Consider the following 21,736-nt stretch of genomic DNA (forward strand, 5'->3'; position numbering starts at 1 on the left):
TGTGTGCGTGGACGGTGGGGGTCTCTGCCTTACCCCACCCCAGGAGTGCAGCGCGGGTGTGGCCACGGCACCGGCTTCTGCGGGCCCCGCCTGGGAGGGGAGGGCGGCCCCACTGCGCTGGGGGTCCTCCAGGCAACCGTAAGGCGCTGGCTTGCGTCTCTCAGGCCCCAGCCGCTCCAGCATCGGGGGCCACTGTCGGTCGGCCGTCGGAGGGCCCGAGGTCGCGCAGTCCCCGCCCCCAGCCCCGCCCCGGCAGCCCCGCCCCGGCAGCCCCGCCCCGGCAGCCCCGCCCCGGCAGCCCCGCCCCGGCAGCCCCGCCCCTGCCCCGGCAGCCCCGCCCCCGCCCCAGACGGCCCCCGCCCGCCCGCCGCTCCCCCCACAGCTCTCCGCGCTTTCGGGCCCAAGCACTGCCCCCGGCAGGTGGACGCCCGCCCCTCCCCGGGCTGCCCTCCGCGCCGCGCCACCTCCCCTTCCTCCCCTGGGTCTCGGTCCCGGTGCGTCGGTCCTTTGGTCCCGAGGTCGGCATGGCGCGCGCCCTGGGGCCCCAGCGACGGCTCCTGGCCATCTACACCGGCGGCACGATCGGCATGCGGAGCGAGCAGGGCGGTGAGTCGGCGGCCTGGGGTGGGGGTCCGGTCGTTCTCACCTCCAGTGACCTTTCTCAGGCCAGGGCCGGGCACTGGGGGCCCTCTGGGGCGCTCTCAGCCCCCTTCCCCTCAGCTGCGGCTGGAACCCTCAGCACAGAGGGGCGCCCCCCCACCCGAGGGCCCTGCGGCTTCTGCCCCACCACCTCCCCCTTCCCCGTGGCCAGGGCGGTGGGCAGGTGTGTCTCCACCGTCCAGGCCTTCCCCTCCGGCGACAGAGGCAGTGAGACCACGCCTGGCCTTTCGCAGGGAGGGCTCCTGACAGCAGTGAGCACACACTTCGGCGCAGTGCTCAGGGGCGGCAGGGGGCTTCAGGGAGCCGCACATCTTGTCTTTGCCTCTGTGGCAGTGGCTGCTGCTGGGGGGTGAGGGCCCGGGCGGGGGTGCTGGAGCTCGCAGGCCACCCCAAGCCAGGATGCCCTAAGTGGGGGCCAAGCACCTACAGCGAGGTCCCCCACGGCCCAGAAAGAGGAAGGCTGCCCACAGCATCCAGAACATTCTGGCATTCCTGGGAGAGGGGGAGACGGTTCCCCGATGTCCAGGCAGGCCAGGACGAACCCTCAGCCTCGGGAGTGGTGACTCAGACACCACTGGTGGCTCCTGGTGGCTCCGGCCGCGCCCCCCTCGGTCCCAGTTACTCCATCTGGGACGCCAGCACTGAGTTGGGACATTTCTTGAGGCCCCGCCTTGCAGAGCCCCAGGACTCAGGCCTGTGTAGAGAGAGCCCTGTCCTGGAGGGGCTTGGGCCCAGGGACCTGGTTGTCCACCCGCCCGCCCGCCTGCGGCTGCTGTGCCCTCTGCCTCTCTGACCCGGTTAGCTGGTGCGTGACCTGAAGCCTGGAGGGGCGGCGGACACCACCGTGCAGGGGCTGCTGTGGCTGCTTGCACCCCACCCCGCAGGCCATAGAGGGGCGGACACCGAACCAGTGGCAGCATGTGAGGAAGGTCACAAAGGCCGTGCGCCGGGAACACGCAGGGCTGTGGGTGCCCGTTGGGCAGGACCCTGCGTCTGGCTCCCCGCTTCCCTGGAGGGCACGGGGTCGGGGGGCTTCCCGGGAGGTGGGAGAGAGCCGGCGGGGCTGGGAGGAGGGAGATGGGGCCCAGAGGTGGTAGCTGCCCTGCGCCCACCCCCCATCCTGCTCCCCCAGGCTTGGCATGGGGCCAGCTGCAGTTCTTTTTGCTCAACACGCAGCTCCCAGGGGCTGGGCTGCAGAGAGGGCGGACTCCGCCCCCTCCCACCAGCTGTGCCCCCCTCCCCTGCTTCTCCCGGGCGGCCTTGTGGTCAGAGAAGCTGCAAACTCACCTGTTCAGAAAGTGAATTAGAGACCCTGAGTCAGGAAAGAGAGCCTGGGGGTGGGGGTCGGGGGTCTTCTTCCCTACAGGGAGGAATCTTCCAGAATCCCTTAGAGCCTTCCCTGGGCCTGGGGCCGTCTGGCCTGGTGAAGGTGAGGCCACCAAGCACCTTCTTGCGTCCAGAGCGGCCAGCCTGTCCTAGCTGGCAGTGACGCTGGTCTTCAGAGCTCTGGCCGAGCGGCTGGCTAGGGGGCAGGTGGCCTCCAGTCCGAGGCAGGGGTGCCTCGTCCTCGCGAGCCACAGTGGCCTCTCTCCGCTCCTGGCTAGGGGCTTTGCCTTCATGTGGCCTGCTCCGTCCCCTGCCCCACGGCGCTGCCAGTCCTCCCCCTTCAGGAAGGCTTCAGGGAGCCCGTGACTTACGGGCCAGAGGACAAAGGAGGAAGAGTTGTGGGATCTGGTCCCTGCTGGCTCTCTAGCATCATGCAACCCCTGATCCCGGCTCCTGAGACCAGGGACGGTCCTGGGCCTGCTCTAGTGCGTGACTGGCTCTCCGTGTTCTTGAGGGACACGCATCTCCCGCTGGCTTTTCTGGCTAAAAATGTTGTAGAGTGAAAAGGTGTCTGGGGACCAGGGCTGCACCCCAGGCCAGGGCAAGAGCAGGATGAGGGCGGGTGGAGGAGCCGGGCTCCTGGCCGCTCCAAGCCCTGCCCGGGTTGTTGATCTCAGGACTCCGGGCCCTTCCCCAGAGTTCTGATGGGAACCGCATCAATGATTAACTCGCCCTGCACTGCTGACAGGGCTCCAGCGGTGCAGGGTGGCGAGGGGCGGTGAGGGCGCAGGCCAGCCACAGCAAATCTGTTGGGATCGGCACTGTTGGTGTTTCTGGCCTGCAGGGCACACAGCGCCATGGGTCGGAGCCTGCCCAAGGTCAGGACGGCCAGCGGAGGGCAGAGGCCGTAGCCACTGGGGACAACCCTTGACCCGTACCATCTCTGGGTTCAGGAAAGATGTCGTACGGCACGGGGCACCATGAAAAGAAGGCAGATGATGACCCCGAGCCCAAGGCTGAGCGGCACCTGGGGCCTCCTCCCACACAGCCGAGGAACCCAGGACCCCCTCCCTGCTTGCCGCCACCGTAGCGGCCCTTGCGGGCACTCGCACACAGAGCCCAGGGAGCAGAGCTTTGGGGGGCCGGGCATCCGACAGCGCCAGGGCAGCCTGGCCGATCGCAGGAGTTCCCGCCGCCGAGCCTCGTCACCAGACTGCGGCATCTGAGCCCTCGGCCCGGCCCTCCTTCCTGAACAGTCCCACGTGCTCGTAAACTCACGTCTGGAGCCCAAGCCATAGGTGGTTCTAGGGGGATCTGCTGTCCTAGGGTGCACACGAGCGGTTTGGTGGGTGCAGAGCTGCGGCCCCTTGCCTTTGGGGCCCAAGGACGAGACCACATTCTGGTTTTACAGGCACCTGGTGTGGGGGCCCTCGCTGAGAAAAATAACAGGATTTACAAAATCAGAGTTCAACGTGAACATTTACTTGGAATGATTAAGGAAATCATAACAAATCACTGGTTTTAAAAAGCCAGGATATCAGAAAACTGTTTTGTTCATTAACTTGCTGATGCTCTCTCACGGCGGCGCCCCCTTATCTTTGGGCATTTCCCTGTGCTGTTCTGGCGGGACAGCAGCCCCCACGCCGCCACAGGATTGTGTGCCGAGAACAACAGGAGAGCAAGGCCTTTCCTTGGGTCAGTTTGGCCTGTGCTGCCCACATGCTCCCTGGCTGGTGGGACAGCGGGGTCCTGTCCTTTCCGGGGGGCCCTTCAGCCCTGCCCCTCCCCACCTTGTGGAAGCAGGATGTCCCTGGCAGCCACTGCCCCTCCAAGGGTCAGCAGGTGACCACCCACATCATACGTGTGTCCCATGAAACCCACACCAAGTGCATCCCCACCTCACCTGCCCCTCAGTGGGACCCTCAGCTTTGCAGACTGCCCTGCGTCACCCACCACAAGGAGCTGCAGTGGAAAGTGGTCGTGTATGTTTCCCGGGGTGGTTCGATCAAGTGCGCAGGAGGGTGCCCCCCACTCCTGCTCTGGGCAGGCATCTGACCTCGGGCAGGAAGGGTCCGTCCTTCCCGCTTCCTTGGCCGTGGCTGCACCGCTGTAGCCTCCGTGCCTCTCCCTGCCCGGTTCCTCCGCGGCAGTCGCATGCTGATGTCCCCTCTGTCCGCCTGGCCCCATTGGCTTGATGCTTCTCGCCCACACGGTTTACTTCTGTGGCAGGCGTGAGTGGAGCTCCTGCCGGGGCTGCGTGCGAGGCGAGGGCACGTTGTTCACGGTGCATCCCCACCGGGGTTCCCTCTGCCACACACATCCCTGAGCAGCCATGGGGCCAGTCTGCCCGTGCTGGCCGGGGGATTGGCAGGAGCTGGGGCCCGGGCGTTAACGGGCAGGCGGTCACTCCGAGGGGGTTTGGGGCGGGGAAACAGTCCCAGTGAGCTCACAGCCCGGCTGACGCTTCGCCGTCCGCCAGTGTGAGATGAGCACAGATGTGCTTCCTACTTGTTTCCGATAAGAACGTGTCTCAAGGAGGGGCCCAGCACAGCCAGGCCTGTGGGAGACGCCCAGCGAAGTTAGCTGACCTGTCCAAGGTCACGGTGCTGGTAGGAAGCAGGCTGGAACAAAAGGTTAGGACCTGGAAGCCTGAGAGCCTCTGCCAAGGCTTGTTTCTAGGAAACACACCTGTAACGTAGTAGGGCTCTTCCATGACACAACACCATTTCTGTCCAGGGCCTTAGATGCAGGTTTCTAGGACACCGAGGCTGCAGGCAGAGGGCCTGGACTGCGTGCGTTGTGGAGGGGTTGCACGTGGTCTAGTGAGGTACAAGGGCAGCTGGGCAGTGCGTGGGGGGGGGGGGGGGGCGGGGGCCTGGACATCAAGGAGGACTTCCTGGAGGTAGCAACCCGAGCTGGGGTGAACACCTGCTGGACTTGAAGGGGGTTGGACCAAGGACTTGCAGACAGAGCCGACCGTATGTCTGTGAGCAGGAGCTGGTGTGGGCCTTCTGGGAAGTGGGGGAAGATCCGGAGGTCCATTGGGCTGCACGGAGAGAAAAGGCGGCAGACGGAGTGACCTGGCCCTGGGTGGAGGGGCCAGAGCCCCTGGCAGGGCCCCTGGGGCTGTCTCACGGGCTCCCCAGGAAACTGTCCGGTCCAGACAGAGCAGCTGCCCATCCTCACCAGTTTCTCCCCCGACAAACCCGAGCCCTGCCCAGACCTGGCCCCCAGCATGTCAGGTAGATGTCCCGATGCGGAGGGAGGAGCCAGCGGCTAGAGGAGTCAGCGGTGGCTGCTGGCCCTGACCCACACTGCCCCCAATCCGGCTTCTGCCCGTAGTGCTCGTCCCTGGGAGTGGCCTGGCCGCTGTCCTGAGGTCACTGCCTATGTTCCATGATGAAGAGTACGCCCGGGCCTCTGGCCTCCCGGAGGACACACTGGTGCTGCCGTGAGTGGGGGCTCCGTGGGGTCCCAGGTGGGGATGACCACCGGCTGTCAGTGGGGTAGAGCTGTCCTGTGACGGCTGCCTGCAAGGCCCGCAGGCCTGGCTGCTCACTGATGTCCTTTCACGCTTTCCTGGCTTTAGAACCACCGACAGCCCCCTTTCAAGTGAGCCTCGGACTCCCCCACCTCGGGGTCCCCAGCACATGTGGATGCAAGCTCATCAAGAGAGGCGGAGGCTGTCTCCCCTCGTGTAAGGGTCCCCCTACCTCTCAGCTCTCGGCCAAGGCTGCCTTCACGGCTGTCAGGCTGCGGGGGGAGTCCCCCTCCTGGTCCCCCAGCTCCCTCCTGCCGGAGTTTCTCCTCCCAGGGTCGTTGTCTGGCCCACGGAGGGCGGCCCCAGCCTCCCTCTCAGAGCTGGTGCTGTGAGGCGCAGACCGTCCTGCCCCATCCTTGAACCCTTCTGAGGACTGAGGTCCCTGGGGGAGGCCAGGCCCTGTCCTCCGGATGCCAAGACACTGGATATATGGAGCCCACTGAGAAGTCCCTGGTGCAGGGGTCGGCAGGGTGGGGTGGGGGGAGCAGAGCTGGCCAGGGAAGCAGGGGGCAGAGCGGGAGTCCTTGTTCTGCCTCCCGCAGGCCCGCCAGCCCCGACCAGAGAGTCATCTACACGGTGCTGGAGTGCCAGCCCCTCTTTGACTCCAGTGACATGACCATCACTGAGTGGGTTCAGATCGCTCAGACCATCCAGGTAGTTGAGGAGTGTGGACGTGGCTGGGAGTGTGGGTGGGGCTGTGTGTACTGGGCGGGGCTGCGAGTGGGCGTGGCTAGGAGTGTGGGTGGAGCTGAGTGTACTGGGCGGGGCTGGGAAGGTGGGGCTTGTGTACTGGGGGAGCTGCGAGTGGGCGTGGCTAGGAGTGTAGGTGGGGCTGTATGTACTGGGAGGGGCTGAGGGTCTGGGCGTGGCTAGGAGTGGGTGGAGCTGAGTATACTGGGTGGGTGGGTGGGTATGGGCGGGGCTGGTTGGCTGGGCGTGGCTGGGGCTTCAGAAGCACTCCCCTTGGGGTCTGGGGAGGTGGGGTCTGCTCGCCTGGCCTGAGACTTGGGAGCATCAGGAAATGACAGTTTTAGGAAAGTGCTGGACCCTCAGGTTACATCTCAGGCCCTGTCCCCTGTACAAGCAGAGGATGGGCAGCGAGGGCCATGTCTCCTTTCCCGTGGGGGAATGTCCCAGACGGCTGTCCTGGTTCGTGTCCTGGGCTGGGATGCTGTGTGCTTCCCTGCAGGTTGACAGGCTCCATGCCCCCCCGTCCCCCCTCCCGTTCACCCCACCCGCCCTGAAGGCAGGGACTTAGTGGATTTGGGGCCCATAAAAGGTAGAGAACCCTGTGCAGTTCTCTGGTTTACAGCACCCAGTGCGGACCCCTTACCTGGTGCCAGACCCCCCTCGTCAGCTTTCCTCTCTGCTCTGCCCAACCTCATCATCGCCAGCCCCGCTCCCGCACAAGCCTGGCCTGCCACCCGACTGCCTCCTGCCCCCTCCCACCCCTACTTCGCCCTCCTGCCCTCTCCAGGCCCAGTTCTCACCTGCCTCTCTTAAGAAGCCTCAGAGGCTCATCGCATACACTCATCTTCCCGGCAGCTGGGGACTGGCCCCCGCCCCACGCTTGTGTTCTTCTGCCTCTGGGGGCGGGAGAAGGCGGCCTCCTGGGCCCCATCCCCTCTCACTGTGAGGGGGACCGTGTGTGGTCCTGGGCCTGGTCCTTACATTCCTGAATGGGCCCGTTAGCTGACAGTGGACATGTCTGTGGCCATAGTCTGGGGCAGTCTCCCTGGTGTGTGGCCAGCAGCGTCCTCTGGTTGGGGCCTGGCCGCATTGCTGAGCTCCCGGACTGCTGTCCTGGCCACAGTGTCCAGCGCGCAGACTCAAAGGGCCTTTGGGGCCCTAGTGGCCCCGCCTGTGGCAGTGCCCCATGTGGCCAGCAGAGGGTGCCCCAGCCTGCCACACTGCTCGGCAACCGCAGTTAGGGTCAGCCTGGCATGGTCTTCCAATGGGCCAGGAAGGATGCTCCCCTCAGGTGGGTTTGGCCCCGCTGGTTCCCAGAACTGTGCCCCCTGCATCCACAGCTTGGGCCATCCACCCTCCAAGGCCCAGCCTTGGCTGCCCTCTAGTTGGTGGCCACAGGATGAATTGCAGAGGCGGCCAGCGTGTCTGGGAGGCCTTCTAGGCTTTGCTGTACCTGGAAGGGCTCTTCCCCACGTTTGCCTGCCAGTGTCCTGCCCTCTTGTCGGGTCCTGGTCCAGCCAGCCACCCAGATCACCCGCCAGCTCCCAGCCCCGGCTGTGCCTTGTGCCCTTTTGCCATGTCCTTGCCTGGCTCTCCTGCTGGACCGTGGGCTCACAGCTCACTGGCCCCTGCAGCTGCCAGACCAGGAGGCAGGGGTCACATGGCACAGGGCTCCCCAGGAGTCCTGAGCTGAGTCCTGGTGTAGCCCTCCGGCTGACCTGTGCTCTTGGGAGCCATGACTGACCGTCACCTGGGGGAGATGCTGGCCGGAAGTCTAGCGCAGATCCTCCAGAGGTTTTCCCGGCCAGCGGTGGCCCAGATCCCACCAGTGCCTCCCTGCCTCCCTCCCTCTGCACCGGGGACCCTTTCCTCTCTTCCTCGGGTGGAGGCCTGCCTGAGTTTGCTGCGCCCCACAGAGACACTACGGGCAGTACGACGGCTTCCTGGTCATTCACGGCACGGACACCATGGCCTTTGCGGCCTCCGTGCTCTCCTTCGTGCTGGAGAACCTGCAGAAAACTGTCATCCTCACGGGCGCCCAGGTAATGGCCCAGGCCTGCTGGGGAGCATGAGGGCCTCCCTGAGGCCACAGGGGGAACCCGGGCTGGACCCCGGGCCTCTTTCTCAGCCCTGTAGCTCCCAGAGGCAGCGCCCATGGGTTGGTGCCGGCCGGCTGTGCTGGGCAGCTCCGTGGGTCCCGCCGGTGCCGGTTCTGCTCTCCCGGGGTGGGTGCGTGGCCTGCTGTCAGCCCTGTCCAGCTGCCCTGACTTTGTGCCTCTTGTCATGCTTCCCACTGATGCCGCTGTCGGGAGCTGCGGGAGCCTTAGCCCGTCTCTGGCCTCCTCGCCCAGGTGCCCATCCATGCCCTGTGGAACGACGGCCGGGAGAACCTGCTGGGCGCCCTGCTCATGGCGGGCCAGTACGTGATCCCCGAGGTACCGCCCTCCCTGGTGTGGGGGTGGGGCTCGGCCTCTGGAGTGTAGGCGAGGGGTTGGGGGAGGCTCTCGGGTGGGACCTGCAGGGTTGAAAGATCTGCCTTCACCTCCCCCGTGACCTAAGCTGTCATCATAGAGAAACTCCGGAGATAAAGCGAGCAGAAGGAAACACCACCCACGTTTTACTTCCCAGAGGTGCTGCTGGGAACAGAGTGCTGTGTTTTCTTCCAGATTATGAATCTTTTTTTTCTTTTCTTAAGATTTTATTATTTGAGGGGCGCCTGGGTGGCTCCGTGGGTTAAGCATCTGCCTTTGGGTCAGGTCATGATCCAGGGTCCTGGGGTGGAGCCCCACGTCAGGCTCCCTGCTCGGCGGGTCTGCTTCTCCTTCTACCTCTGCTGCTTGCCCTGCTTGTGTTCCCTCTCAAATAAATAAATACATAATGTTTTTAAAAGAGATTTTATTTATTATTTGAGAGAACACATGCACCAGTGGGGTGTGGGGCAGAGGGAGAAGCAGACACCCCGCTGAGCAGGGAGCCCGGTGCGGGGTTCCACCGCAGGACCCTGCGGCCAGGCCCTGAGCCGAAGGCAGAGGCTTCACCGACGGAGCCCCCGGCGCCCCAGATTACGTCTCTTACACGTGCTCACGCTGTGTGTGTGTGTGCGTGGCAGTCTCTGTAGAAGTCGGCCGCCCCGTCTGGCTGTGCAGCTAGCTTTCCCTGTTCAGCAAACCCCTTCGCGGGGGCCACAGGGGACCTCACAACACCCCCCCACATTGCAGGGGACCCCGTGCTGGGAGGCGGGCACCCACCCTGGGGAGACAGTGTCCCCCACGTGTGGGGTGGCTGTGCCCCCTGCCCCTACCCAGGAGAACTGCTCTAGAGGGACTAGAAGACAGGGGTGGGCAGCTCCAGAGCCCCCACCACTCGAGCTCTGGAGCAGGGCCTGCTGGGACCCCGCCGCTCCAGGGAGAGGCCTCTCTCCGCACCCTTGGGCTGAGTTCACGGGGGCTCCCTGGGAAGCCGCGGTGGGGGCAGCGGGCAAGTGGGAAGGGGAGGGGGGCAGGGCCCCTTGCACGTCCCGCCCCCTGCCCCACTGCGGGGTAGGGGTGCGGGGGGTAGGCCTCTGCTGGGGCAGCCCTCTGGCATTTGCAGGGAGCGCTCTGGCACGATGGCAGGGGGCAGGCTGGAGGGCACAGGGGCTCCCCGGGGCTGAGCCACGGCCTCTCCCTCCCCTGCAGGTTTGCCTCTTCTTCCAGAATCAGCTGTTTCGGGGCAACCGAGTGACCAAGGTGGACTCGCGCAGGTTCGCAGCCTTCTGCTCCCCCCACCTGCCCCCTCTGGCCGTCATGGGCACCGATGTCACAAGTAAGCCAGGCAGGGAGTGGGGCCAGTGGGTGAGGGCTCCTGCCCTGGGATTTCTGCAGGGAGCAGGGCTGGGAACCTGTGTCTGGGGCTGCGGAGGACCCCCTGAACCGGGGGCGAGGACAGTGCTCTGTTCTGCCCTGGGAGGGGAAGTCAGGGGCTGCTCCGAGCCGGCGGCCTGCGTGGCCCACCGAGGTGGGGTGTCGGAGCAGGTAGTCCCAGCTCAGGGCCTGGGGAATGGCTGGGGCTCCGGACGCTGGCGGGGCCCCACCTGCTTGCGGAGGGCGCCCTGAGGAGAGGGTGTGGGTGTGAGTGGGGGGCACCAGGTTGGCCTCCTTTCCGTGGCGGGGGTGGGGTTGGCAGCGCTGAGCCCCTCCAGCCCTGGTGAGGACGGAAGGATGGGCGGCTGCTCTCCCTGCCTGGCTCCCTGCGGGGCTCAGGAGTGGAGCTTTGGGGATGCCCCGGCCGGCAGGCGGGGCGCAGCTCCCTGGGGAGGGCAGGGCTCTGTCTGGGCCCTGGGCAGACCACAGGGCATGGGCCGCACTGAGGCAGGCCCTGAGGGAGGAGGCCTTGGGGTTGGGGGCAGCGAGGAGGGCGGGGGAGGGGACGATGCCTGGGTTCAGAGGGGCTCCCCGCGCCCCACTCTCCTGCTGGGGGTGGCCGAGGAGGACCCCGCCCACCCGGCCAGCCGAGCCGTCCTCTCCTTAGTCATCACTTCTCGTTACTTCCTTCTGCGAGGCCATCGTAGACAGGGGCTTGGGGGGTCGGCGGCGCTGGAGGGACACACAGAGCCTGGGGGCCTTCTGTGCAGAGGACAGCTCAGTCTCCCGCACTGAGTGTTGGGGTGGGGGGTGTTGGTGAGTGTTGGTGAGTGTTGGCGCAGGGAGCCGGCTCGGTGCGCCCCATGCTGCCGTTCCTCCTCCGACTCGGCCCCCGGGAGGGACGGACCGGGGGCCCCATGGGCTCTCAGGCGCGTGGTCCAAGCCCGCAGGGAGAGGAGCGTGGGCTCTCTTTGTGTTTGTGACCCCCCTGCAGTCATAATTCCTGCGTGCTGGCAGCACGCCCCCAGCCCCGGCTTATCTGCGCGCCCAGATGGGGCACATGGCCCTAAATTTAAGGACGCCCCTGGCTGCTGATGGATGCCGTGGGCTCCCTCCTGCCACCCATCCCCCCAAGTTCCCTTGGATCCAGCGCGAGAGGGCAGCGTGTGTCTGGAATGTTCCCTGGCTTATTATCACATGTGAATTGCTCTGGTAGCAACAGCGGGAGGCCTGTAGGCTTACACCCCCCTGGGTGGGGGTGGGGAGGAGCCGTTGGCCGGGGGCTCCTGGAGACGCCTCTCCCCACCACTCTGGTCCTGGCTCTGCACACAGGATGGTGGCCTCGGTGGCCCTTCCCCACTCTGGGCCTGCGTTCCCCCGTGCTGGACATGGTAGCTGCTACCTCGGATAGGCTTCAGTGGTTGGAGCCCGCAGGGCCATCAGTGCCCGGCCTCTGCCCCATCAGGGCTGGCTTGTGCCCGGGATTGAGAGTGTGGGGTCCTGGGCTGGGCCTGGGGCTCCTGAGGGCTGGGAGGATGCAGGAAGTTGGGGAGGGCTCTGCTGCCTGTGTCCTGGCGGAACAGTGACCTTCTGACCTCTAGGGACACTGGCTTTCTGGGGGGCCAGTGCGTGGAAGGGCACGGACCCCTCACTTTCCAGGGTCTGGGGGGTTGGCCTTCAAGTGTTCAGGGTGCGCCAGAGGGAGGCTTTCTTCCCCCAGAGCTGACGCATCCTTTCTTCATTCACTCGCTCATTCTTTGACTTGCTGGGCTGTGGGCGAGGTGCGTGCCCGGTCCGGGGCAGGAGAGGCTGGGTGGTCTGGCCTCTCCCGGGACCCCAGACGACATGCCACTTGGGGTTTGGCCGCTGCGCTTCCAAGCCCGCGCGCGCTGTTCCTGGTCCGGGAACGCCTCTCCTCCCCCTCCCCTCCCCTGCACACTTGCGTTCGGTCGGGCTGCAAGACCCGGGCGCCCGCGTCCCCGTGGGGCCTCCTCGCCGCCCAGGCTCGGTGCACAGGCTGCGGCTGCACCCCGCCCGGGACTGCGCGGACGGTGGGCAGGGTGTGTATCGGGAGCGGGGCTGGAGAGCCGGGCCAAGGGTCCTGGCCGGCCGGTGGCCCGCACGTCCCCCACGTGCACCTCTGCCCCCACAGTCAACCGGGAGCTCGTGCGGAAGGCCCGAGGGAAGGCCCGGCTGGTGGTGCACAGCAGCATGGAGCGCGACGTGGGCCTGCTGCGCCTCTACCCCGGGATCCCCGCAGCCTTGGTAGGGACCCGCCCCGGCCCCACCACCCTTTCTGGGCTTCCTGTGGCCTTCCCATGCCATCACCTTCCCCGCACTGCCCCTTCTCCTTGCCCAGGAATGGCTGCAGTCGAGGGCGGGGATGTGGGTCCCCCTCAGGGAGCTGGGGCCACAGACACTAGCCAGGGGTGGTGTGACGGTCCGTGGCCCCTCTTCCTCGTGGACAGGGGTGGCTTCATGGGGATGTCCCCACACATGGGGTGGGACTTGGCGCGGGCTGCCCCTGAGCTCTGGGTCACAGTCTGTGAACTGGGACCCGATCCCCTCCAGGCGCACTAGGGGCAGGTGGGGTGGTCTTTTCCCTGTGGGTCCCCGTGCTTGTCTCAGTCTGGGCCCAGGACGGGCGTTCCTCCCTGTGGTGTGTGAGACGGACCCCGCGCAGCAGAAGGCCAGGTAGGAAAGACGGGCCTTAGAGTTCGAGTGAACAGTCACGGCCTTTCCAGAGACTGGGCCTGAGGTCAGGCCAGACGGTGCTCCTGTGAGCCCGGGACAGGGCCACAAGCACTAGGCCCCCAGGCTACCTGTTCTCCGCGCCCCTCGACACCACCCCTGCTTGTGCTCTGGGCTCCGAGTCCCTCACAGGCTGGGGGGTCTGTGATGGCCTTTCTTCCCTGGGCCCCTCTGAAGGCAGAGACCCTCAGAGTCGGAGGCCTTCTGGGGGCTCTGGGGCCAGACTGCGTGGCCTCCCTAAGTCAGGCGGCCTCTAGATGCTGGTGCAGGGGTGGGAGCCCCCGGGATTTTGAGGGAGGCCTGCTTCGGAAAGGGCTGGTCTGGCCCTGTCGTCTGTCTTCTGAGTGGAGCCTTGGCACAGGGCAGGAGACGGGGGCGGTGCCCCTGGCTGACTTGGAACCTGTGTGTGTGTTGGGCACTTTCCCCAAATCCTGCCAAGCCAGGGGCATCCCCTGCTGTGTCTCAGACAGGGCAGGGCGAAGGGGCTGGAGTGAAGGCCATGGGGCTGGGAGCCGTGTGGAGGGGACGTTCTGATCGTGGCCACACCTGCCACGGCCGTCCAGCCTTCGGAGGGGAGCAGGTGTCTCCTGACCGGTGAGGCGGGATGCAGACCCTCAGGACTCTCTGTGTAGCCCGCTGGGGGTCGGACCGCGAGACCGGGCTGCTTCTGCCACCGAGCGATGGTGCAGGACAAGCCTGGGGTTTCCACTGCTGGAGCAGGAGGCCAAGGCCCGCCTTACCCGCCTCCCGGCCCCACAGGTCCGGGCCTTCCTGCAGCCCCCACTGAAGGGCGTGGTCATGGAGACCTTCGGCTCGGGGAACGGGCCCACCAAGCCAGACCTGCTGCGGGAGCTCCAGGCTGCGGCCGAGCGGGGCCTCATCATCCTCAACTGTTCCCACTGCCTGCAGGGGGCCGTGACCTCTGACTACGCAGCTGGCATGGTGGGGGCAGGGAGCCGGCAGCTGGAGGGGGAGGGCCCAGGCCCTGTGACCCTGCGCCCCATCTCCTGCTCACACCCCTTTCCCCACAGGCCATGGCGGGCGCCGGCATTGTCTCTGGCTTCGACATGACGTCGGAGGCCGCCCTGGCCAAGCTCTCCTACGTGCTGGGCCACCCTGGGCTAACCCTGGACGACAGGAAAGAGGTGCCCCTCGGGCTGTGGGTGTGGGGGCAGGGGTCACAGGGCTCCCAAGGGCATGTGAGGGTGCGACTGGGCAGCTGGCGGGGCCAGCCCAGCGGGGTGTGTGCCTGGCTCGGAAAGGAAGAAAGGCAGGGTCTCCCCGTCGGGGGAAAGCACCAGCTCTGAGGCCTGGGCACCCACCAGCCCTTGCTAACCCCCGCTCAGACCACTGCTCTCCCGCTGTCTCGGGGAGTTGTGCTCTGGCACTGCTCAGGATGGCCCCCATCCTCCAGCCTTCCTAGGGGCCACCTCAGAGGCAGCCAGCCTTGCCAGAGGCCACAGGGTCCTTGGGAGAGGTGGGGCTGGGGCAGTGGAGAGTGTGTGAGCCTGCAGGGACTTGGCTGGGGTCAAGCCTGGGCCTGGGGGATGGGGACTGCGCTGAGGGGTTTCGGGCTCACCGCCTGCCCTGGGGGTGCCTGGTCCTGGGGGTTGGTCGGTGGGCTCCTGGGCTCCAAGCATCCCCGGCTTGCTGTGTTCTCCGCCCCCAGCTGCTGGCCAGGGACCTTCGGGGCGAGATGACACTGCCCACGGGGGCCGAGCGCCGGCCCTCACTGAGTAGCAGCGTGCTGGGCCGGGGGGCTGCCCAACTCCTCACTCTCAGCCAGGTACTGCCCAGTGTGTGCGGGCCACGTGCACGGGGCCTGGGGGCGGGGCCTGGGGGCGGGGTCACGCCAGCCACACCCACCGCACCCGCCACTGCCGCCCAAGCAGGAGATGGCCAGGCATGGCCTGGTTCTGGGCCTGGGTGGAGGGCTTGGGTGCTCGGCAGAGATGACTTGCCAGGATTCAGGGGTCAGGCGGGAGCGGCGCCTGGCGGCAGCGGCCAAAACAACTGAGTGGAGACCTCGCAGCACATGGACAGCAAGCGGAATGTGGCCCTGTCACCAGCGGGGCACAAGGGGCGTCTGGCGGCTGCACGCGGCTGTGCAGGGCCTGCCGCCTGCTGGTCTTGGCCCCAGGCGCGGTGCGGCTCTGGGGGGCAGCCTGCGGGGTGGGTACACTGTCTGTCCGGTGCTGGAAGGAGAGGGGGCTGGGGTCTTCCTGGGCCTGCGGGTGCAGCCCCTCCACCCTCCCAGCCAGGAGCCCAGACCTGGAAGCAGCAGGGGAGCTGGGGTCACACTTGAGGGCCCAGGGTCTGGGGTTGAGGCCGGGCTAGGCCCACAGCAGTGACCCAGCACACGGCCACCTCTGGGCGAGACATCTAGGCCTGGCGTCCCAGTGCTCCCCGGGTTATGCCGCATGTGTCAGTTTCCCGTCTGCGGGACCCATCACGGATCCTGCCATCGTGATCTGGCCGCGCTGGGGGTGCTGGGCTGAGGGCAGGCCGGGCTGCTTCCCAGGCGGCCTGCAGGGACTCCGTTGGCACTCCCAACCCTCTGGCGTGTTGTGGAGCTCCTCGATGACCCACAGCACCCCCAGGGCTAGGGGCAGGCAGCGTGTAGGAGCTCTGCCCTGGGAGGTACGCCCTTCTTTCCAGGTGAGGGGACCAGGCACCCCTTCCTGTGCTCCCCAAAGCGGGTGTCTTGTCGTGAGTCTGTCTCTGCCCCCTCATTGGTGGAGGCTACCGCCAAGGAATCACATCTTAGCGGGGGTGGGGGGGGGGGGGGGGGGGGTGGCCCGCCCTTGGGCGCACGGCCCAGAAGGACGGATCCAGACCGTGGTCCCGGGTTCCCCAGGGGCAGACACGAGCCAAAGACTCCAGGGTGCCGCTCTCTCTACCCAGGAGGCTGACGCCATACGGGAGGCCCTGCTGCCTAGCCTGGCCTGTGCTGCAGCCCATGCCGGTGACCTGGAGGTGCTGCAGGCGCTTGGGGACCTGGTGAGGCCCCTGCCCCCTCCTTGGGGACCAGCCCCAGCTACACCAGTCCCCCGGCAGGGGTGGGGGCCACAGGACAGCCTTGGCCTGGGGCCCTGCTCTGCCAGGCCCTGCTTCTGGGGGGACACCCTGACCCTTCCCATCCCCTCTTCCTGGCCTACCTGACCCTGCCCAGCCCTCCCTCAGGAGGTGACAAGCCTTTGTGTCACCCCAGGGCAGTGACCTGAGCCTAGAGAACTTTAACGGTCAAACTCCTCTGCACGCGGCCGCCCGGGGAGGCCAGTCTGGGGCGGTCACCATGCTGCTGCGGAGAGGGGTGGACGTGGGCCCCCAAGACGAGGACGGACACAGCCCTCTGCTGCTGGCCGTGAAGGGCAGGTACTGGGGGCTCCCCACAGTGGGCATGCAGGCTGGGGGTCCCATTGGGTGAGTCTGGGGCAGGCCGACATAGGACGGCTGCTGGTTTGCCTGTGGTGAACCAGCTTGCTCAGGAGAGCCCGGCAGGGCCAAGGACATCTGCTTCCTAGAGCCTTACCCACCCCCGGCCCGGCTGGGCACAGGGCCTGGGCGGGCAGCCAGCAGGGGGCTGGAAGGACAGGCACCCGGGCCTGAAGATGTCCCCGGCTCCCCCCGCCCCCTCGTCCTGCCTGGCGTCTCTCCGAGGGCTGGGCCTTACCGCTCTGGCTGATAGTGGAAGCTCAGAGCAGGTGGCCGCGCGGTGGGCAGGGCTCGGAGGGAGCATAGCTCAATATTCTAGGGACTTCTATCTGAACGGGGTCTGGAACTTGCTGGGAAGACCTTGTGGGTGGAGTGGGGCCCCTCCAGGAGCCCAGAGCAGTATCGGTGCGGAGTGTGGGAGGGCACACGTGAACACGGGTGTGTGAGCTCACGTGTGTGTGTCTGGGGGGCGGGCCACGGCCCTCGTGTTCAGCCCTTGGTTGGCTGACTTAGGGTCTGCCCAGGCTCCAGATGCCCCTGCTTCTCCATCCTAGGGAGTGTGGGCAAGTCTCGCAGAGAGAGGCTGGGGGTGCGTGAACCTGGGGTGGCCCGACTGTCGGGCTCGATTCAGTCCTGGGTGCCCCGGCACTGTGCGCCCTGGGGTGGGCACGTCATCCCGGTGAAGAGCAGGGCGGGTAGCTCCCTCTTGACTGGGCTGTGAGCGCGGCGCCGGGGGTTCCCAGGGTGGGGGTGTGGGGCTGGAGTGATCTGGGTGCAGATTCCAGGCTGTGAGTCCTTAGGCGTGGGTCGAGAGTGATGAGCTCACCGTCCCAGTCCCGGTCCCGCCCCCCCCCCCCCCCCCCCCCCCCCCCCCCCCCACAGCACCCCCCAAACCGGTCTCCCAGCCTCACTCTCCTGGCCTCACTCCCGGGCCTGGACCTGCTGTGCCCTGGAGAGCTCTTCCGGGCGGGGAGGGCAAGACCTGGGGGACCCCACCCTCCTCCCCAGGCTTCCTAAAAGGGGGTGACCATGCAATTTACAGTACAAGGCCACTGCGGGGGAAGGGGCCAGGCAGCGATTCTGCTGAGACCGCGTCTGCACGTTCTGTTCCCTTGCTCTGCCCACTTGCTCCCCCACTCCCCAAGCCCCCACCCCGGCCCTGCCCCCACCACACATCCCCATCCCACTCCAGGGTGGCTCCAGGCCTGGCCCAGGCCAGTCGGCCTCTGGAAACCCACAGACGTCGGGGCCTGCTCTGGGACCTTCCGGTTCACGTCTGTCAGTGTCTCATCCCTGCCCCCCTCCAAGGGCAGAGCGCAGGCCCAGCTGACTCTGCTTCCCCAGGCCCAGCCTTGACTGCAGCGGGTGTGTGCGGTGGGCAGTGCGTGGGGCTCTTAGGATGGGGACTGGGGGGGCCTGTGGCCAAGGCCTCCTGTGGGTAGAGGAGCGGCTGGGTCAGGGCTGAGGCCCCAGCGTGGGCAGGGTGCTGGGGTACCTCAGACCCGGCTCCACCCTGCAGACCCAGAAAGTCCCAGAAGCTTCCCAGATGTGGGAAGGGACATTGCCCTGGGCTGCCAGGGAGGGGGTGGGGCGGGGCGGGGGGAGCCGCACTGGTTCAGAGCCCGGGGCGGGGGGCTGGCGGGGGAGTCGCTGCCGTGCTGAGCGGCGGCTGCCGGGCAGGCGGTCAGTGCGGTCTGCACGCTGTGTTTTGTGACAGGCATCGGGGTGTCATTGAGCTGCTGCGGGCAGCTGGGGCCTGCCTGTCCCCCCAGGAGCTGGAGGACGCGGGGACAGAGCTGTGCAGGTAAGGGCACCGGGGCACCTGGGCTTCTGGGGCAGGTGGGAGGGGGAGGGCCTTCGGGAAGGGCCGTCAGCCGGGTGGGGGGCTTCAGACGAGGCGGGCCTACCCCGTGCCCGCCCGGCCGCTGGAGTCTGCCCTGGAGGCTGGGGTGGCTGGGGGAGGAGAGCCATCACCCACTTGCAGCCAGGCGACAGGTCTGCTGAGTCCCTGTCCTCCCCGGCGCAGGCCTCGCGGTAGTGGGGCCTGGTCCCCACCGCCGCCAGCCGGGGCCCATGGGCAGCCGCGGCCCCGCCCCAGCCCACCACGGCCAGGGGCTGGCAGGGCTCGGACTCACAGGTGCCCTGAGGGACCCCCGGGCAGGCCTGGGTGGCCTGGGCTAGTGGGGAGTCGGGGTCCTGGAGGTCTCCAGCCAGCGTGTTGGCCATGGGTGGGCCGGAACACGGGGGCTGCGGAGCCCCGCTTCCTGCTCCATCCGCTGGCACCCCATCCCCGGGCTGCTGCCGTGGCTCTGCCTGGGGTCTCTCCGTGCCACCTGTCAGCTGCCCCCGAGCTGGGGCCAGGTGCCGAGGGGGGCCGTGGGGAAGCAGAGACAGGAGGGTGCGGCGCTGGAGGCAGCCCAGGTCCGCAGCCCTGAAAGGCAGAGCCCCCAAGCCTGGGGAGGGGTGTGGACCGTGGCTCTCAGGCTGACGGGCGGGGGAGAGGGGTGTGTGCACGGTCTACCCACAAGTAGTCGCCGAAGCCCTGGCCCTCTCGTCCCCACTGGCCAGTGCCTCCCCTACCCCCATTCCTTGGTGCTGGCCTCGGCCGACCCTGGGGGTCCCAGGCGTAGATATGGGGTGGGGTGGAGAGACCCCGCTGGCCCCCAGCCTCAGGCCTTCCCTCCCTGACATTCAGTGTCCCCAGGGGGACAAACCCTGCTGGCCAACCCAGCTCCCACCCTTCCCGGCTTGCGGGGGCACGGTGAGCTCTCAGAAGCGCTGGGGTGTTAGGGCCTCGCCAGGGAGGGAGGGGCCCCGGCTCTGGAGGGACTTCTAGGCTTGGCTCCGGGTAGTGCTGCCCCAGGGGCTGGCCTCATTGGCTCCAGGGACAGGTGGGGACACAGGCCGAGAAGGGCGGTGGCAGCCAGGTCCCAGGGCATCCAGGACTCTGCCCAGGGGAGGGCGTGTCCACCCTGGGCTGCCTGGCTGGATCTGGGGGCCCAGGGAGGCCAGTGTGTGGGAGGTGGCAGGGGAGGCTGGCGACAGGTCTGGGAGGGGCTGGCCGTGTCATCCTGCATGATTCACCCCAGAAATCACTCGGTGCCCCTGTGGGGGCTGACCAGGAGGGAGTCTCCGAGGTCCCTTCTGTGGGATAGCCCGCCCACGGGTGCCGCAGCCCTGGCCAGCACAGCTGCCCCACCTGGCCCGTGGGTGGGGAGTGGGCTCCCCTGAGAGGGTGTGAGGCGAGCAGGACCCTGGCGAGGGCAGGTGGGCCGGGTCCTTCTCCCAGCCAGTCCTGCCGCCACGCCGCCTGCTCCTTCCAGGCCCCCCGCGCCATCTCCTCGCAGACTTCCCTCCCTCCGGCCTCTGCGGACCCCGCCCCAGAGGGCTGTGTTGTGAAATAGGAAGCTGGCGAGTGGCCCTCCTTGTGGGGTGGCGCACGTGCGTGTGTGTGCTTGTGTGAGTGCGTGTGCGTGTGCGTGTGTGTGTGTCCTTGACCTGAGTCACGGCTCCCCCTGCGGGGTGAACCCAGCCTCCAGGCCACTGGCTCACCCGCAGTGGACCCACACTCTGGCCCTGCTGGCCCGAGCCACTGCTGGGGTGCTGGGTGGGGCTGCCTTTGTGGCGGGTCCCGGGGCCCTGACAGCTCGTCCTGCTCTGCTCCCTCTCCCAGGCTGGCGGCCAGGGCAGACCTCGAAGGCCTTCGATCGTGGTGGCAGGCGGGGGCTGACCTGAGCAGCCCAGGCTACGACGGGCGCAGCGCCCTGCGTATTGTGAGTGCCCCCGAGCCCCCGCTGCCCTCTCCTAGGCCACCTCTTCCTGGAAGGCCTCCTGATAGTCCCATTGGCTCCCCCTCCTCCAGCCCCTACACCCAGTGCCCACAGTCCTGCTCTCCCTTCCCGTCCTAGGCCCCTCCCTGAAACCAGAGCTGTGGGGAGAGGAGTCAGAGCCAGGGAAGGTATCCTGGCGGGTGGCAGGTGGCAGGGGGCTCAGGGGCCTGGCTGCTGGTCACATGCTCCCTCCCACAGGCAGAAGCAGCCGGGAACCTGGAAGTGGTGACCTTCCTGCAGAACCTCGAGGGTGGGGCCGGTGCCCAGGCCCCAGGCCCAGTAAGTTCCCTCTGCTCCGCACAGGACTGAAGGCTTCCCCACGCTACTGGGCTCTGGCTTAGGGAACATGTCTAAGGGCTTGTCCTGGGGATGGAACCAGAGGAGGGCAAGATGAGTCAGCCAGTTAGGCCTGCAGATCTCTTTCTGTAGATGGGGCACACATTGTGTGCCTGAAGGGAGCAGTCAGGGAGGGCTTCCCGTAGGCAGGGTCAAGCTCACACCTCCTGTCTTCTGTCCTATCAGGCCACACTGTGATGCACGCTCTCACGGCGCTGGAAGGCCCCAGCCACGGCTAGGAGGTTCCTAGAGCCCGGAGGGGACCTCAGATCCTTCTACTTTACGTCCTGCCTGCCCTGACCCCACCCTATCCCACAGGGCCAGTTCCCCACATGGGGACCCCTTGGCCCAGCGCTCCCCCGTGATTCCCAGGGTAGATGGGCCAAGTCCCCAGCTCACACCTCCTTCCCCCACTCCATCGTCTGACCACCCCGCAGGTTCTCAAGTCACCGGATTTGCTCCGATCCTCCGGTCCCTCCCTGGGAAGGGCTGGGCCCTACTGGTGAGGTGCCCGGGCTTGTCTCCCTGCCCCTCCCCCATACGCTACCTGTGCTGCACGGGAGCAGTCTCGGGAGGCGGCCCATTTTCAGGAAGTGCTGCCTAGTGTCTAGCCTGAAGCCGTCGTGCTGCAGCACAGATCGGGCCTGCTGGAGGATCACAGCCCCCCCCCCCCCCCCCGGACTCTGTGATGTGTCCCCACTGCTGGGACTGCTTCCCTCTGCTTCCCAGACTGAAGATTTTGTTGGGCAGAGTGGTAATAAAATCTCTCTGGGGACCCCTCCCTAGGTCTGGAAGCCCAGCTCTGGTGGGTCCTTCTGGGTCCCAGGACTATGGGTATGGGTGGGGACTTGTGCCCAGGCTCTGCAGAGGGCAGCCTGAGGGTGAGGGACACCCAGCCAGCCCTTCCCAGGCCAGAGCGAGGGGTGTGTTCTCCAGCCCTGCACCGCTGTTCTGCCTCCCCGGGTTTGTGCAGGCTGCTCCCTCCTCCAGACGACCCCTGCCCCATCGCCTTTGTCTGATCCTCACCTTCTCAAAGCTTGAAGCGCCTTCCTCCAGGCAGCCCCCACCCACACTGCCTCTGCTCGACTCCCCCTGTACAGACTGGACCATCCCGTCTCTCTGGTCCTCCCGGCCCCTCCCAGTGGCTGGCCGCCTGCTGGGTGGGGTTTAGTCCAGCCCCTTGTGCCCAAGGCCCCTACCTGGAGAGGCATGAGGGGGTGACCTGTGCCTGCCCTAGGTGCCTGGTTGTGACAGCCTCGCGGGCGGTGGGGGGGGTTCTCTAAGGCGGGTTGGACAGCCCCGAGCCTCGTCAGAGACCTGGCTGG

At 67.0% G+C, this 21,736-nt stretch overlaps 1 protein-coding gene and 1 long non-coding RNA gene across 7 annotated transcripts; one reads left to right on the forward strand and one right to left on the reverse strand.

Moving 5' to 3' along the window:
* The first annotated feature begins 361 nt into the window (after positions 1-361).
* Positions 362-21,205, forward strand: ASPG (asparaginase). Of its 6 annotated transcripts, none has more exons than XM_059374116.1 (17): positions 362-606; positions 5,329-5,437; positions 5,576-5,683; positions 6,070-6,181; positions 8,134-8,258; positions 8,513-8,636; positions 9,895-10,021; positions 12,212-12,324; positions 13,570-13,752; positions 13,842-13,955; positions 14,480-14,596; positions 15,715-15,810; positions 16,022-16,185; positions 17,963-18,049; positions 19,919-20,018; positions 20,274-20,354; positions 20,598-21,205. In XM_059374116.1, exons 1-17 carry the CDS (start codon positions 525-527, stop codon positions 20,607-20,609), a joined length of 1,854 nt encoding a protein of 617 aa, XP_059230099.1. In that variant the 5' UTR covers positions 362-524; the 3' UTR covers positions 20,610-21,205. The 6 variants fall into 6 exon arrangements, with proteins under 6 accessions (XP_059230099.1, XP_059230098.1, XP_059230097.1 ...); XM_059374115.1 differs by lacking the exon at positions 20,598-21,205 and adding an exon at positions 17,438-17,610 and having other exon boundaries at positions 8,134-8,259; positions 8,569-8,652; XM_059374114.1 differs by lacking the exon at positions 20,598-21,205 and adding an exon at positions 17,438-17,610.
* On the reverse strand, positions 3,447-8,126 carry LOC132000304 (uncharacterized). The gene is made up of 2 exons (XR_009399243.1): positions 7,018-8,126; positions 3,447-5,032 (listed from the first exon to the last, which is right to left on the reverse strand). It is a non-coding gene; the product is annotated as an uncharacterized LOC132000304 (long non-coding RNA).
* Positions 21,206-21,736: the final 531 nt, after the last annotated feature.

Source organism: Mustela nigripes, chromosome 13 (assembly GCF_022355385.1).
Source record: "Mustela nigripes isolate SB6536 chromosome 13, MUSNIG.SB6536, whole genome shotgun sequence".
Classification (NCBI taxonomy): Eukaryota; Metazoa; Chordata; class Mammalia; order Carnivora; family Mustelidae; genus Mustela; species Mustela nigripes.

Bases quoted from the DNA above. Each gene is read 5' to 3' on its own strand.
- ASPG (XM_059374114.1), top strand. From the start codon at position 525: ATGGCGCGCGCCCTGGGGCCCCAGCGACGGCTCCTGGCCATCTACACC. The intron at 8,259-8,512 runs GGTAATGGCCCA...ATGCTTCCCACT, and splicing joins GTCATCCTCACGGGCGCCCA to GATGCCGCTGTCGGGAGCTG. The intron at 18,050-19,918 runs GTAAGGGCACCG...TCCCTCTCCCAG, and splicing joins GCGGGGACAGAGCTGTGCAG to GCTGGCGGCCAGGGCAGACC.